The sequence below is a fragment of the Crocodylus siamensis genome, chromosome 4 (assembly GCF_052110815.1).
Source record: "Crocodylus siamensis isolate JL-2025a chromosome 4, ASM5211081v1, whole genome shotgun sequence".
Taxonomy (NCBI): domain Eukaryota; kingdom Metazoa; phylum Chordata; order Crocodylia; family Crocodylidae; genus Crocodylus; species Crocodylus siamensis.
The window spans coordinates 82,872,931-82,890,730 of record NC_143398.1 but is presented as its reverse complement, the minus strand read 5'-3'; the positions used below and the strand labels follow the sequence as shown (position 1 = coordinate 82,890,730).

At 44.2% G+C, this 17,800-nt stretch overlaps 1 protein-coding gene across 4 annotated transcripts in view; it reads left to right on the top strand.

Moving 5' to 3' along the window:
* Window positions 1–351: 351 nt before the first annotated feature.
* The window catches only part of POC1B (POC1 centriolar protein B), a 75,277-nt gene continuing 57,828 nt past the window's right edge, over window positions 352–17,800 (top strand). For 2 of the 4 annotated variants that reach the window (XM_090042659.1, XM_090042658.1), the window contains exons 1-5: window positions 352–499; window positions 623–707; window positions 12,719–12,890; window positions 13,646–13,825; window positions 14,903–15,010. In XM_090042659.1, the coding sequence (XP_089898785.1) occupies window positions 485–499; window positions 623–707; window positions 12,719–12,890; window positions 13,646–13,825; window positions 14,903–15,010 (560 nt within the window). In that variant the 5' untranslated portion in view covers window positions 352–484. The remainder of the gene's footprint in view (window positions 500–622; window positions 708–12,718; window positions 12,891–13,645; window positions 13,826–14,902; window positions 15,011–17,800) is intronic. The other 2 variants (XM_090042656.1, XM_090042657.1) reach the window with 2 other exon arrangements.

Sequence of the window (17,800 nt, the reverse complement as noted above, 5' to 3'; positions counted from 1 at the left end):
TGTAGCGGGGCCACGCAGAGGGTAGGAGTTACAGCTGAGATGCTGCTGGGTCCTGAAGTCCAGCGACTGTTTCCTGGACAGAAAGCCACTGCCCCCTCACCCCGGAACTTGGTGCTAACTTTGGACTGGAGCATATCACTACCCCTCCGGGGGGGGGACAGCGCTGCAGCACGGCTGTTCCGGCTGGAAAGCGGCAGCCCCCTCCCTCACAGCTGCACCATCCACCGCGGGACCCAGGCCGCCTGGAGGGCGCTGTCTCTTTAAGGGCGAGCCGCGCGCCGATCTCATGGATGGGTGCGCGGAACTCGTCCAATTCCACACTCGGCCCTGTTGGGGGATGACAAGGGAGGAGCTGCCCCTGCCGGCAGCGCTCGGGGCTCGGCTGCTCCGGGCTGGAGCGCGGGGGGTTTGATCGGGCTGGCGGGCAGCCTTAGCACCCGGAGCCGCTAGCGGGGGGTGGGGCGGGACCGGCCCGGCTCGGCCCATGGCGTCTGTACTGGTAAGGGGGGGGGCGGGGGGAAAAAGCGAAGCGGGGCGGGGGTCGCGCAGGGAACCAAGCGGGGGGTGGGGGGGAAGCGGGGCGGCCCTGGCAGCCGTTGGCGATCGCGCGCTGCCCCCGCAGGAGGACCCCGGCTTCGAGCGGCCGCTCCGAGGGCACCGCGCCGCCGTGACCGCGCTGCACTTCAGCCCGAGCAGCGGAGCGCTGGGTAAGCGGGGCGGGGCGGGGAGGAGCGGAGCGGAGCGGGGCGGGCGCTGCCCCTGGCCTAGCCTGGCTGGACGTTCGCGAGGGGCTGCAGCGCGGAGTTGCGGAGCGGCCGGGCCGGGGGCCATGAGGCGGCGGGGGGCGCGGCGCGGGGCCTGGCTGGGCCGGGGCTGCCTATGCGCGGCGCTGCTGGTGCTGGCCGGGTACTTAGCGGTGGAGCTGTCGGCCTCCGCCTTCCAGCCGGCCGGGGCCGGGCCGGGCTCGTGGGGCCCGCAGCGTTTCTCGGCCCGCGCGGAGGCGGCGGAGGAGCTCGCGCGGCCGCTGTACGAGAAGCCGCCGCCGGAGTCGCGGGCGCCCGGGGAATGGGGCAAGGCGGCGCGCCTGCAGTTGAGCACGGCGGAGAAGAAGCGGGAGGAGGAGCTGGTGGAGAAGTACGCCATCAACATCCACACCAGCGACAGGATCTCCTTGCACCGCCACATCCAGGACCGGCGCATGGCGGAGTGCAGGGCCCAAACCTTTGCCTACCGGAGCCTCCCCACCACCTCTGTGGTCATCGCTTTCTACAACGAGGCCTGGTCCACCCTGCTGCGCACCGTGCACAGCGTGCTGGAGACCTCCCCTGCTGTGCTGCTCAAGGAGATCATCCTGGTGGACGACCTGAGCGACAAAGTGTACCTGAAGGCCGACCTGGAGAAGTACATCAGCACCCTGCAGAGGGTGCGCCTGATCCGCACCAACAAGCGGGAAGGGCTGGTTCGCGCCCGCTTAATTGGCGCCACCTTCGCAACTGGCGATGTCCTCACTTTCCTTGACTGTCACTGCGAGTGCGTCTCTGGCTGGCTGGAGCCTCTATTGCAGAGGATCGCTGAGAACGAGACCGTGGTCATTTGTCCCGTCATCGATACCATCGACTGGAACACGTTCGAGTTCTACATGCAAATGGGAGAGCCGATGATTGGGGGCTTCGACTGGCGGCTGACGTTTCAGTGGCACTCGGTGCCCGAGCACGAACGGCAGAGGCGGAAATCGAAAATCGACCCGATTAGATCGCCGACCATGGCTGGCGGGTTGTTTGCAGTCAGTAAGAAGTATTTTGAGTACCTTGGTACCTATGACATGGGAATGGATGTCTGGGGTGGGGAAAACTTGGAGCTGTCGTTCCGGGTGTGGCAGTGTGGAGGCATGTTGGAGATCCACCCCTGTTCCCATGTAGGCCACGTGTTTCCAAAGCGTGCTCCGTATGCCAGACCAAGTTTCCTTCAAAACACAGCACGTGCCGCTGAGGTATGGATGGATGAGTACAAGGAGCATTTTTATAACAGAAACCCTCCCGCCAAGAAGGAGAGCTATGGAGACCTTTCTGAAAGAAAGCTACTAAGAGAACGTCTGAAATGTAAGAGCTTTGACTGGTATTTGAAAAACATATTTTCTAACTTACACGTGCCAGAGGACCGTCCTGGCTGGCATGGGGCCGTCCACAGCATGGGTATATCTTCTGAATGTCTAGATTACAATTCACCTGAGCATAATCCTACTGGGGCTCACGTCTCTCTCTTTGGATGTCACGGTCAAGGAGGTAACCAATTCTTTGAATATACATCAAACAAAGAAATTAGGTTTAACTCTGTGACTGAACTGTGTGCTGAAGTCCCTGATCAACAAGATTTTGTTGGTATGAAGAACTGCCCAAAGGATGGATCCCCTATTCCAGAAAATATGATATGGCATTTCAGAGAAGATGGGACTGTTTATCATCCTCATTCAGGAAAGTGCCTTAGTGCTTATCGTACTTCTGAGGGTCGGCCTGATGTACAGATGAGAACTTGTAATGCTTCAGATAAAAATCAAGTTTGGAAGTTTGAGAAATAAAATGATCATCACTGGTGCAATCTCTGTACCTGGACAATAACCTGCAGAGCGTCAGAGTATGCTTGCAGATGGCAATAACTTATCATGCATTAAATGAATATCTTCTGAAGAGTTTTCCTTATATGAGTTAAAGATCTGCATTTCCTTTGTCGAAGTGTACAAAATATGGATGGCAATTACTGGGACACGAACTTTGCTTTAGTTATGGTTTAAATTTTTATTATTTATGTAGCATTTTGATTCGTTGTTTCTTCTAGTTCATATCTTTCATTGGTGTGGGGACAGAGATAATAGTATGTTTCAGACCCGGAGTGGCCAGTGTGCGGTACATGTGCCACAAATGGCACCAGCAGCCTTCATGCATCACTTACAGCAGATTAGGGAGAGGAGAAAGTAGTACAGCAGCAGATAAAACAGAAAGCAGACTAGCAGATCAGGTGAAGAAAACAAAGTGGAAAGTAGAACAGATTGGGCAGAGGAAAGGGATGGAAATGATACTTGGGGAAGATGTGGGGCTAATATATGATACATCTTCCAGAAAGGTTGGCCTCCACTGTTTTAGACTGAGCAGTTCTTATGTTTGAATATTAAAATGTCTGTTACATTTAATTTGAAGGGTAAAAGTGTAAATCTACAGAAATAAAGGCTAGTGCTCTCACAGCCATATTGTCTGCTGTCTTGCAGATGTAGTCTAATGTATAAGTTAACAGTATAAAGGCTCCACAGTAGTAAGTGCCTGAGTTAACATTGTTGTGCAAAGTGGAACCTTAACCCTTACAACATGGGTCTAATCCTCCAGGTGTTTACTTTTGCTTGCTGGGGGGGGCAGGGGCAGGAAGGAAGGCTTCTTGCTACTGGGAAGGAGGAAACATTAGGATTTGCCCCAGATGCTTTACTTTTGACATAAACACCCTTTCAGTCTGGCTTAGTTGGAAAGTTTTCAGAGGGATAGATAGCAAAGAACCGTGATAGAATTGGCAGTGATCCACTACAGGTAATGGAGCCAAGGAGATCTTCTGACAGGAAGAAGATATTGACCAGGTGGTGGGGGTACAAAGGAGGTGATGGCTAGTCTTAAACAAGCTTATTAAGATATTGAGAGCATAGTAGTGGAGAGAAAATGATATGCTTAATTTGACTGAGGGAGGTTGACTTACTGACTTCTGGCTCCAGGTTTAGAATGCTTAGGACTCCTATGCACTTCCTTAGCGCCCTAAGAATGAGCTGCTACTGTGTTTGCTGACGCTTTTTATATTACGTTTATCGTTATGTTTACGTAGTTTTCTGCATTCTTCCTGTTTAAGGACTAGGTAATATTTTACAGACCAGTATACTAGATTGTGAATGCAAGGGGTCCTGTGTTGGTTCTTTCAAAAATAACACTGATGCGATTATAGATAACAGGTGGGTGATCATTTATACTTTAAAACTTTAAAAAGATATGGTGCCAGTTCCCAAGTGAGTCCTTAGCGTGATTGTTTGAGGCATTCCCCTATGCATTTGATGCATATAAGATTTTGTTGTTCTTCTGTATTCATCGTATGATGGATGTTTGTTTAGCCATCCCAAACTAAATTTTGATTTTTACTGATAAGTTTTATTTTTGAGCTAGACAACAGTAAGAAAGGGGTGGGTTCTCTGAAGCCGGGGTTGGGTGGGAAGGAAAGATGACCACTGGACGGGGAAAAGTGAGACATCAATGGAGTAGAGACTTAATTAGAAAGAGGCAAAAAGCCAAAAGTATGAATATGAAAAGTTGGAGGGAGACAGCTGGCTAGCAAATTAGCAGTTTGTGGAGTTGGGTAGGAAAAGAGAACAAGAGAAGATTCTGAGTCTGGGGCCTAATGTTGAACCATAGTGAAAACTCCTTGCCACCTGGGCATTTATAAGTTGATTGATTTCAAAACAGGTTAGTTTGGGATTTGATTTGTATAAACAGATTCTAAATAAGGGAATTGAATAAGGATTTATTTATAGATCTAAGAGTTGTGCCTTATTGACCCTACTCTGTGAGACGGTGGTGCCTGATAAACCAGGGAAACAAGTTGTGTGTGTTCTGGTCCTTGTGAAAGCCCTACTGGCAGTTGCTAAACTTTTCAGTATGTATCATTCCAAATGGAATCCTATAGGCATCTACCCTGTATGCTGTGCATACTTGCCTTTATAGGGAGTAATGCAATACTGTGAATACAGACTATGCAAGTTTTATTTAATACCAGCATTTTCTACTTAGCAAATATTATTTTCCTTATGGATGAATATTTGCACGCCAAATTTTAAAGTTTTAAAAGTTAGTTGGTTAGCTTTTTGTGCAAAAAATTAGAGTAAACAGACTTAAAATATTAACTTTTTTCAATGCACTTAACTGAAAATGGGCTGTGTTGAGTTTCTTAGTTTTCTGTTTAAATCACTGTGGGCTAAGAGCAAGACTGGAATGTTTCTTCCTGAGAGAAGAAACAGTCTTTAAGAAAATAAGTATCTGATACTCCAACAGGGACTTGGAATGGCAATCTCAACTTTAATTGTAGCAATGCTACAGCACTGTTTTAATTAATTTTAGAAAATAAAATTTCACTGGGCACAGGTTTCTGGAAAATCTGGTACTCTATTGAAAAAAAAAGGTATATATTTTTTCAATCTCTTATAGCTCTATGACAGTGAGGGGGGAATTACTGTATATGGATTTTATACTACTGATTTTTAAATTACTATTTTAAAATAAACTGTACATTTTAACATTGAATAAATATAATCTGTTTTCTGAAAAATAGAAATTAAAGACAACTGAACATTTAGTTGCCTGGCCTTTTGGTTCTTCACTTTATTTTGCTTAGGTATGGTGTAATGCAATGGTGCCAAACCTTTCCAGCCCTGTGGACTCTATGGACATTTGTATAAATAGCCTGAGAAAATGGCAGCGGTGCGCTTTTGAATTAAAACACGTCAAAGGTGTTTTAGTTCAAAAGTGCACCACCACCATTTTTTCAGTGCTGATGCGCATTTCGCAATTTATACAGATGCATGTGATGCAGCGCCAGGTGCGTCGGTTTGTGTGCTCCGCAGACTCGATTAATAGTTTGCTCAAACACGCTGGATTTCTGGTATGTCGGAGCAGACAAATGTTTGCATATAAATGCTCAATGAGTGGTGTGGTGTCCATTCTCTGGCTGGAACCAGTACATGGGATCAATCTACGGGCCAGACCCAGCGTGGGGTCAGTGCATGGGTATGATCTGGTGCATCCCCTAGCCTGGCCCTGTGTGTGCGCCGAATTGGGTCTGCTGGTCTAAACTAGCATTGGGGGCCATGTCATTGGGCCCATAGGGCTCACAAATTTGGCAGCATTAATTGCTACTGGTTGTCTATCACCAAATTTCTGGACTTGCAGGGAGCTTGTGTAGCTCCATGGGCTAGATCTGGCACATGGGCCATAACTTGAGGGTTAATACTATTAAACTTTTATGAGAATTACTGTTTTGGAGGGACCAGCCAATCGTAATCACACCTGTGGTGCAGGACCAACTGGAAAATGGCACTACTTCTTAGCCTCGTGTGCCGGGCTGCATTGCTATGCTACCGAGACTCTGGATAGATGTGGCTGTTTAAAATGTACCCATTTATTTTTAATGCCAGTGTTTTTCATTTACACTGCAATTCCTGCTGTTACAGATGATGCAGCTACAATGTGGTAGACTTTTGGATATATTTTAGCATTGAGTAGATGGGACCAAATGATGAGGTTAACTGTATTAATTCCCACCTGGCCTTGTTAATCGTATAACACTGTTGTTGTAGTATCTTTGGCATAGAAGTATTTTAGAGTCTTACTTACTTTAGAAGGAATTTTACATGTGATAAATATGGCCAATATGTTAATATTTCGGAAATAGCTTTCATAGATTTCTAGGGTCTGAAGAGACCTATTAGATCATCAAGTCTGACCCCCTGCTCTGGGCAGGAAAGAGCACTGGGGTCAAGTGCTTGTCTAACCTCCTCTTGAACACCTCCAGGGTTGGAGAAAGAACCACCTCCCTTGGAACCCCTTTCCATATTTTGGCAATCCTTACCGTAAAGAATTTCTTCCTGACGTCCAATCTAAATCTAGTCTCCTTCAGTTTATGGCTGTTGTTTCTAGTGACCCCGAGGGGTGCCCAAGTAAACGGAATATCCCTTATTCCCTGCTGACCCCCCCTGATGAGTTTGTAGTCAGCCACAAGGTCACCTCTCAGCCTTCTCTTCCAGGGCTGAAGAGTTTCAGGTTCCTTAGTCTGTCTTCATAGGGTCTTACCTGCAGGCCCTCAGTCATACAAGTAGCCCCCTCTGAACCCTTTCCAGGTTATCCATCTCCCTCTTGAAGTGAGACGCCCAAAACTGGATGTAGTATTCCAAGTGCGGCCTCACCAGTGCCGCGTGGTAGGGAAGAATCACCTCCCTAGACCTGCTCGTGAGGCACTTGGTAATGCAAGACAGAGTATTAGCCTTACTACCTTGTCAAACTGGTGATTCATATTCATTTTTGTGTCAACTATGACTCTGAGATCCTTTTCCATTGTGGTGCTACATGGAATGGTACTTCCCAGTCTGTAGGTGTGCTGGTGATTCTTTCTGCTCAAGTGCAGCACTTTGCACTTATCTTTGTTAATTTGCATCCTATTCTGATCTGCCCACTTACCCAGTCTATCCAAATCTGCCTGTATACCCCATAGTTTGGTGTTGTCTGCAAATTTGGACAGAGTGCTTTCTACAACCGCCTCCAGATTGCTGATGAAAATATTGAACAGTACTGGTCCGAGGACCAAGCCTTGGGGGACACCACTACCTACATCTCTCCAGGTAGAAACCGACCTGTCCACCACCACTCTCTGGGTGTGTCCCATGAGCCAGTTTCCCACCCACCAGACTGAAAAAATCCATGTCACAGCTACTTAGTTTCCTTGTAAAAATTGGGTGCGATACTGTGTCAAAAGCCTTTTTAAAATCCAAATAAATAATATCTACCTCTGCTCCTGCATCTAAGCACTTTATTAAGGACCAAGCACCAGGTTAGTTGGGCAGGATCTGCCTGCTGTAAACTCATGCTGGTTGCCCCTCAACATTGTATTGCCTGCTGGTCCCCCACAAATGTGATCCTTAATGATTTTTAGAGGTGAGGCTAACAGGCCTGTAATTACCCGGGTCCTCCTTCCTCCCCTTGAAGATAGGGACCACGCTGGCCCTTTTCCAGTCATCTGAGACTTGCCCTGAGTGCCATGAGCACTCAAACAGTTGCACCAGTGGTTTCGCTGTGACACCAGCTAATTCCTTTAGTATCTGTGGGTGAAGATCATTGGGGCCTGCCAACTTAAATACATCCAAGCCCTCCAAGTGCCCCTTTACTAGGTCAGTGCTAACCATTGGTGGATTGGTTTCTCTCTCAAGCCAGACTAAAATCTCATTGGGAGGTGTGTTTGTATTCGTGTCCAGAAACACAGGTGCCAAGAAATCATTTAAGAGCTCAGCTTTGTCCATCCTATCTGTTACGAGTTGCCCTGTAGTGGCTCTATACTACCCTGCGCCACCGCCTGGTTCCCTATGTACTTAAAGAAGGACTTTTTGTTACCCTTAATCTTTGTTGCCAGCCTGAGTTCCATTTCTGCTTTGGCCTTCCTTGCTGCTTCCCTGAAAGCGTGAGCCAAGCAAGTATACTCCTCCTTGGTGGCTGCCCCCTGCTTCCACTGCTTGCAAACCTCTCTTTTCCCTTGTAGGCTCTCCTGGATTTCCCTGCGCAGGGTTTCTTGGCCCTTTTTTTCCTCCCTTTATGTGTAGTGGGGTGGTACCCTTTTGTGCCTGCAGGATCAGTCCCTTGAGGAACTCCCACCCTTCCTGGACTCCCAGCTCACCAGTGTTATTACCCCTCAGTCCCACTCTTAACTACTGGCCTGAGCTCGTTGAAGTTGGACTTCCGGAAGTCTGGCACTTCTGCCCTACTTGTTATCTTTCTCACCTTACACGGGATAGTGAATCCTATCAACAGGTGGTCACTATCTCTTAGGTTACCCTGTACCTACAGATCCCCAACCAAGTCTTCCCCTGTCACCAGCACCAAGTCAAGTAAGGTATTTCCCCTAGTGGGACTGCATACCTCCTGTGTTAGGTGCAGGTCCTGGATGCAGGTTAGGAACCTGTATGAATGGACAGACCTGGCTGACTGCTACTAAAATCAGTAGTATGAAAAGCAAAGAAAGAATGAAAAACATATATGCTTCTATAAGCAAGTCTGGAAGCCTTTGTTACCAAGGAACTAACTCTATTTTTACAAATCCTTTTGCAAACACATGCAGGACCACAGTGTATTGCAGTGTTTTATCCTTTGCTAGAAATATCCTTCTGTTCTTAAGTATGCAATTCTCTTGTCAATGATATCCAGAAAAGGAAAGTATAGAGGTAAAATACCTATTGTTAATGGCTTGTAAGCATTGTTGTTGCTTGCATTTTATTTGTATTTATTTTTACTATTATCAATTGTATTACGACAGGTTTATGGAAGGTTAAGTTTAAGAACTATTTTAAAATGCTGGTTTAGTGTAGTTCAGTCCTTTAACCAGAATCTTGTTTGACTATGGGATCCTTTCAGTGTTTTCTGTGAGTAATATGAACGTTAATTCTATCCAAAACCTATTCTTTGAACCCATCTGCTATTCTTAGAGGTTCTAACATGGCAACAGACATTGGTTATTTGAAAAGCAGATAGCATAATGAGAGATGTGGAGTGGAAAAAATTCCAGTGCTTTATTTTTCCGTGGGAAATTCTCCATTTCTAAAAATTCATTGTTTCATAAAATTCATTAAGAACAACGAATGGATGCCAGTACAATATTAGGCAAGCCTGGCAGTTTCAGAGTTGTAATTAATGTTTTCCAGGTGATTATCCCTAGGAAGTATGAGAGACAATACATAAATGTTTTATTGATTTGTAATCACATAAAAATCCAAACCAAAAATCAAGTTATTAATTCACTTAATTGGCTATTTAGGTCAAATCAAAACCAAAGCTAAAATTCTTACTTCATCTCAGACTGCAAGTATAAGCAAAATCAAAACTAAAACTGTGATTAATTTTTGTTTCACTTTTAGTTCAGTAAATACACAGAACAGTATCTCTCATTTGTTTTCTTGAGTTAGGGAAGTTGGAAGTGTTTGCATAAGATCTGTTAGTTTTTTTAGTGCTTTTGGTTTGATGTAGTCATAATAATGCCTAATCAGAAAAAAACTAGTGTGTGGCATCATTATAGTGAAGTTGAAGCCACTGCAGGAAGGAAGAAAGTTGGTAGGTGTAAATATTGTGGGCAGGAGTACACTAACAACGCAACAAGAATGAAGAAACATTTAATAACTTGTAGAAAATGCCCTGAAAGAATACAAGCCATATATAGAAATCTAATACAACCAAGTTGTGGAACAACATCATCTGAGAAAAGTCTACTTCAGGAATCCTATGGAAGTAAACAAATTAATATGTTAAACAACACACAGCATAAACTAGTATCTATATTGTTTTAAAACATTATAATTTTAAAAGTTGTTAATGCAACTCTGGACTATTATTTATTTATTTATTTTAAAATATTTGTATCCTGCCTTTTCTGCTTGCACTAAGCACCCAAAGTGGCTTAGGCTGAACAATACATTTTTTTTAATTACTTAATATATAAATAGTTAATTATTTAAACCCAGCAGAGCGAACTTAGTCTTCTGGCTGATGGCAGAGGCCTTGACAGTACTTTCTTTTGGCTCTGCAGTCCCAAGGCAACTGAGCAGCAAATTGAGCAACAGAGTGTTCTTTCTGGCAGGGAGTAGGGAAGCAAGCTCCCTGCTGCTTCTCCTTCTCCTTCTGGTAGATGAGGCCAGACTAGAATTGGCTAAAATCAAAATCTTTTCCCTATTTTGTTGCTGGAACTTGGTAGCTCAAGTGAAATAGCAGATTTGCAGAAAATGAAAATGTTGAGTTTCCAGGTCTGGGGGAAGAAGAAGCAGGATCCTCACTTTCAAGTACACTATCACCAGATATGCGATCCACCATAAGTAGCTGTTTAAGACAGTCAAGCTTTTTATCAAGCTTTGTGGACAAAATGTCAAAAGCGGATGAGACATTAGCTCGAGCTATATTTCAAGTGGTACACCTCTTCCCATAATTGACAATCAATACTGGAAGGAACATTACAAACTAATTCACCCATCATGTAAGTTACTGACATGTTATTGCTTATTACGTTATCTCTTGGATAGAGAGTATGACAGAGTTCAAACAACGGTTATTCAAAGGATTGGTCAAGCAGAATCACTGCCTCGGATGTCAGATGGATGGACTGATGTACAAGGAAATCCTTTATTGAACATTACGTTAGCAACACCTGAGCCAATATTCCTGAAAGCAGTTGCTACCAAATCTTCTCATCATACAGGTGAATACATAGCCAAATTACTGAGTGAAGAGATTGAAAGTGCAGATCCCTCAAGGGTACAAGCCCTTGTAACTGGTAATGGGAGTAACATGAAAGCTGCATGGCAAATATTAAATGCAAAGTATCCTCATTTAATAGTATTTGGCTGTCTTGCTCATAGGTTGAATCTTCTGGCAAAGGACACAGTAAGTGTGAATACAATGATGTCAGTATTGGCAAACTGCAAAGCGATTGTGAACGTATTTAACAAACATGTTGCTAATCAGACTTTGAAGAAATTACAGAAAGACAAGCAGGGGAAGGAAAATGTACTTTTATTGCCAGAAGAAACTAGTTTGGGCTTGGCTACAAAGTGTGTACATAGTTTGTTGCATGCAAAGAACTACGCGTGCGTGCAGCGTGCTTCAATAGATGTCACAGTATCCCAGATTATTCTTGTGAACCCTGGGAAGCAGACAATGAAGTGTTTATGGTTTGAGTTCAAGGAAGATTCAATTTGCTACTACCAGTTTCAGTGGCTGTCAAGAAGCTTGAAGGAGATACACCAGTCCTTTCACATATTCCAGAGATATTCAGACAACTGAATGAAAATCTAATTGAGCTTTTGCCTTCTTCACCTCTATCCAAAAAAGTAGTAGTAGTAAAACAAATGTTTACGAAGAAATCTGAGTTTTGTTCTCATCCAGTTTATCTGGCAGCAAACCTTTTGGATCCTCAACACAGTGGACAACATGCTCTCAATACAATTGTGGAAGTAGCTAAGAATGTCCCTAACATCGATGAAATAGTTGTGATGACAGAAGCTGCTGAGTACCACGCAAAAGAAAAACTTTGCAGCAAAGACGTTATTTAGTAGACAGCAGAGAATTTCTGCGGAAGGGATACTGTAACACCCGACTTGTCTAGGATTGCTGTAAGGATCCTAAGCAATTGCACCAACAGCAGCTTTTTGTGAATGGAAATGGAACTAATAAGTAGTGTAAGATAGTGACAGTGAAACTAGAGATGCCGCAGTGACCTCGGTGAAAAAGTTAAACTCTTGAAGTAAATGAGTGGACAACCACAGCCTATCATGCACAGTTCTTTGGGTGTGCTAAAATTAGTGTGTCAACAGTTTTCAGTGCCTTGGGGTTTTTTTGTAAATGTAAACAAACAATGTAAGGGAAGTAAATGCCATTGTGTATTATCTTTACATTTTTGCAAGTATTCCAATAAAAATAATTTATTTCCACATAAAGCTTTGAATTTGTTTGAATATAACATTTAAACCACATTAAGTGTGCTGTATTTAGTTGTTTTCCTATTTTAAAAATTCCATTCAAATATTTATAGCTATTGGGACATAACATTAACACGGGGGTACTTTTTTAGTTTTGTGTACTAAATATAAGTCATATAATCATGCTAAATCAGATCTCACACTATTTAGGGCACTGGAAATGTTTCTGGAAAGTTTTCTGATTCAAAATTTTCCAGAAAACCTACATCTCTGAGCATAACACTACAGTAAATTTTAGTGATATAAGGTGTCTATTAACATGCTTTGTAACAATTAGGCCTGGTCTACAGTGTCCTAGGATGCTATATTTAATAATTAGTTATACAAATCTTATTTGACATAGGTTTGCTTATCCAGATTTCTTATGATTTTGAATTGATGATTTGCTTTTAACACAATAGCCTTCAAACTATTTTTTGCCAGCTTCCTCTTCTTTGGATAAGTTTCTTATGATATGGAAGTTGAAGCCACAGTCCAGAGCTTTCAGATTTGTGGGTCATGTGGAAGCTGTGAATAGCGTACAGTTTTCACCAGATGGACAACTACTGGCCTCAGCTTCTCAAGACCGTACCGTTAGACTGTGGGTTCCATGTATGTAAGTATAAATTAAGAAAACCCAAAACTATTTATGTTTAGACATTGCAGTATTGATAGAGGAACGTGGGGTCTGTAGAACATTATTGCCCATCTTTATTCTGCAGTAGCAAGTTTTGATTCATGGCTGTACTGATTTGCTCCAGTTTGCACTTGGCCAAGCTAGACAGCTAGGCGTAGAGTGTTCCTGAGCATACCCCCTCATTGGTGTTTTCAGGTTCTGCAGGTAAATCTCTCAAAGGCTAGAATGTGGGCTCTTAAACATCCATTTATAAATTAGATGAGGAATGTTAAACTCCATCTGGCCCTATGGGCCTGATAGGTGTTGTGGAGTTGGTCGGGACTGTGGGCCCACCCTCTCCCCCCTGCTTGTGTGGCGGATCCAGTGCATGGGGCACCTGCCTGTGCTGATCTGGGACCCAGCCCTAGTGAGCACTGTGGGTGGTGCAGCCCAGGATCCAGCAAGTACCATTTGTCGCTTCCTATGCACTGCATGTGGGGCCAGTCCAGTAGAGCATGTGGGTCAATGGACCAGCACTTGGAGCTGGATTATGGGGCTTTGTGGCCTGTGGGCCATCTGTTTGACATCCCTGAATTAGACAGAACTGGAGCAGTAATAAGGATTAACCAAAACCAACTCTGATTGGGTTTTTTTAGACTAGGCACATTCAGGGAGGAATACAGCAAATTTATTCTTTTTTGAGTTTGAGTTTTGTATATCTTCAACAAGGTTAATGTTATGTTAATGTGTTTCAGTCATGGAGAATCTTCAGTACTAAAAGCCCATACTGCAGCTGTCCGTAGCGTGAACTTCTCACATGATGGCCGCTTTCTAGTGACAGCATCCAACGACAAGTCAATAAAAATATGGAGCGTTCACCGTCAGCGGCTTTTGTTTTCTTTGTCCCAGCATACACACTGGGTTCGCTGTGCCAAGTGAGTGTTGTCCTTTCTTAATCAGCGTTTATTGGAGTAAAGTATAAGTTTCTTTGTTTAGAACTTCTAACAAAGTTTTCTTTTTACAAAGGTTGAGCAAGCATGGAGAAAAATCTGTCAATAGTGGAAAGCTGTTAAATACGAATGATGCATCATATGTGAATCTTTTGTTATTAAAAGATGTTTCTTTAAACAAAAAAAAATTCTTCCATACTTATTAAGATCAAAAGGGCATATAGAGATGATCACAAGAAACTACAAAGTAGGCTATAGTCTTGTTATAAAAATGGAAATGTCACGAAGAGATGTCCCTTAAAATAAAAGGCAAGGGTGGCCCCACATAAGCAGAGTAGATTTCTGAAGAAAAGGAAAGAGTGAATTGCTCATTGCTACTTAACTTGGTTATTAATGAAATTCCTATTGCTGGGTGGTACATGGAACATTATTAAACACATGCTTTTAAAGCTGTTGGAAAAATTGTGAATGCATTCAGATGAATAAAATTTCATGAAATTTTAGATGGTTAAAGGATTTAATTAGTAAGATGGCAAGTAGAATTACCAAGTACTTATATCTGAAAACTGTTGCAGGACTACAGAATACAGTGTTGCTTCTCCGCTCAAATAATGGGGGGGGTGTGAAATTGGAGGCAAATTGATTTGGTGATTCATAAAGCCTGCGGCAAAACCTGATTAGCCAGTTTAGGAAAACTTAAATAGTAGTGGTTCAATGATTGCTTGAAAAGTTATGGCAAAGGGTTTGTGTGTGTTAATGCTTTTGAAATATTCACAGTTGAGAGAGCAGTAGTTAAAATTAAAAACGGAACTCCATTATGACCACCCATTTCCCTTGACTCATAATTTTCTGAACCTGGGACACACAGTTAACCCATGGGGGACAACATAACAGCCTTAGCTGCATTTGAGATGGTCAACTGAAATTGTCCAAAGCTGTGGATACACAACTTCCACAATTAGGTAACGTACCTCGGTGTAGTTAGGTTGGGGTTAGGTGTTTCTTGCTCCCTGTAATACTAAATATCTGATACTATTTCACTGAAACTTTTTTACTTTCCAGATTTTCACCAGATGGAAGATTAATAGCATCTTGCAGTGAAGATAAAACTGTTAGAATCTGGGATACAACAAATAAAGTGTGTGTTGATAGTTTCACGGACTGTGATGGGTAAGTGTTATGCAAGAGAAAATTGAGTAGAAGTATATAGAGATGCACCGATGTATTGGCGCCACATTGGATCGATACCAATAAGAGGAAGATTAACACTATCGGCTTGTTTTGGCTGGTGTTGCCAATAACGTACCGATAAATTTAATATGCCTTCTGGCTGGGGCCTCCTGGCTGGTGCATGCATGTGGCGTCTGGAAGGTAGCTGGGCAGCGTGGAGAGTAGTGCCCTGCAGATAAGACTGTGGGGAAAATGGGGGGAGTAGTTTGAGGTCCCCATGGTGAGGGAGTGGGTCAGGGGCTGGGGCTGAGGCAGGGTGGTGAATGGGACCCTGGAGGAGCAGGATGGAGTCGTGGGTGGCTTGTCCTGAGGATCAGCACCTCAGCACTTAAAAATGGTAGCAGGGCGCTTGAATTAAAGATCAAAATGAGCTTTAGTTCAAGAGCCTCCACCACCGTTTTTAAGCACCAGGATGCTTTTTTAACTGGAATGGAGCTAAGTGGGGTGAGGGCAGAGGCAGGATGCTCACTGGGCTCGGGGCTCTCCTCCCTGCTGCCCTTACCTCCGGAGTTGCGTGCTGGCTGTGCTGCACCCCCTGCCTGTCCAGCAGTTGGAGGCACAGCTTGCCGCTGCCACTGCCACCAGACGGGCAGGGTGCACAGCGTGGTCAGCACGTGGCTCCTGGGGCAACGACAGCAGGATGAAGAGCCCCGAGTCCACTGCGGGCAGCCAGCCGGCTTCTGCCCTTGCCTAGCTCGGCTCTGCTCTGGTTAAAAGTGTGCTGATGCTTAAAAATGGTGGTGGGAAGCACTTGAACTAAAGCTCATTCAGTAAGTTTTAGTTCAAGTGCTCCCATGGCCATTTTTAAGCACTGGGATGTGGATCCCTTGGACTAGCTGCCATCAGCTCTGTCCTACTCCCTCCCTTGCCATGGGGGCCTCAATCTGCCCCTCCCATGCCACTTTCCGTCCACCACTTACCTGAAGGGCACTGCTCTCCACACTGCCTGGCTGCATTCCTGTAAATCAGCTATTGGTTCAGTATCGGCTGATATGCCTGGTGAATAATTGGCTATTGGTATCAGCCCAGAAAAACTTTATTGGTGCACCCACAGAGGTTTATGGCTTTAATATAATATCACATGTTGTCTTAAACAACATTTCACTAGTATCCCTAAGCTCTGCCTGAGAATAGATGCAAGTTTTCCTACTACCAAAGAAATGGTGCGGGGAGGGGGGGAGAAAGTGAAGTTCTTGTGGCTTTATTTTAAAGATCAGCTGTCTGGTTGCACCTGCCTAGCTGTTTAAGTCTTTTTTCCCCATCTACAGGAGATGAGAATAATCCTCCCTCCCCCTTTTTGGTCTTCTGATTACTTGTTTTTCTAGTCCTTTTGTGTTTGGTTCATTATAATTTAGAATAGGATGGTTTGATATTGAATAATTTCTAATTGTTGCTGTTTATGCTTATCAAAGCAGTAAGGTTGGTTTCCTGATGTTGCAACTTGTCAGGTCATCTTTTACCCATAGAAAATGTTTGGTTTTCTTTAATCTTACATTTCCCATAAACCTTTTTCTCCAGCAGGCCAGAAAGCCAGTGTGTGGTCTGACCACAGGCTGGATAGAGTTTCTGATCCACAACCTGGCACAGTGGCCAACACGTGGGCATGGAGAGGGGGATAAGGGCAGCCTGGCTTAAGCCCAGTCCTGTGGGAGGGGCTGGCCCTGTGGGTGAGGGGGAGGCAGCATGACTGCCTGCACCTAGCCCCATGGGGAAGACAGTGTGGCTTGGCCCCACAGGGGAGAAGACACGTGGTCCAGCTTCAAACCTGCTCAATGGGAAAAAGGGGGTATGGCCCAGCCTTAAAGAGGGAAGGGGGCATGGTTTGGCTCCAAGCAGGTGCATGGATCTTGGGGGTTTGAGGATTTGGGGTGGGGAGTGGCCATATTAATGGCCACTGCTCCCCTCCAGTCAAATTTCCTGACCTGTGGGGAACCTTGTGAGTCAGATGCAACAGCTGTGTAGGCTGCATTTTGCCTATGGGCTGAAAGTAGAGCACCCCTGAAATAAGGGTAATGAGAGCTGTAGAAGAGAGCATCCTGGCTTTCCAAAAAATGCCAGGTTTCCCTTCAGCTTTGTTGTGAAGTGGTTCATGTATTGGCATAGGTATGATGTGCTCCCAAGTATTATATCTAGCATGCTAATAACAAGGAAATGGATTTAGAGCGAGGGGTTGGATGGAGGAGCTTTTCTTCAAGATAAGCAGAGGTTTAGAATCTGTGAATAAATCCAGGAGTGGAGTCTCTTGTCCTAAAGGGTTTTCTTTCTTTGCTAAAAGGGAGGAGTATGCTAGGGAGACTTATCCACAAGATGCTGCAGTGAACAAACAGTTGTAAACAATATGGTTTTTTAGAATTCAAACCCTATGTCCGATCTGTTGCTATTGTGTCCATGTTTCCTCCATATGAATCCAAAGGGATATTTTAAAATAATTCCTTATCTGGAATTTCATTTTTTTTTTTTTTTTTTTTTTTGCTTTCTGTGCTAACCAAGTCCTCTGATTCTGTTGGTGGATTAGGGAAATTTTTGTATATACATGTTTTCTGTAGAGTGAAGGCAATTTTTATTGTTCAGAAGGTCCAAGCCCGCAAAGGTATAGAGGTACCTGACTGAAATTTGTGAAATGTAAGCGCTTAAATAAGAGTTAATTGAATCTATCTTTGATGCAAACTAGGGATCAGCAATTTATGACCTATGCCACCTGGGCAGCAGGGTGGGGCTTTGCCTGTGCTG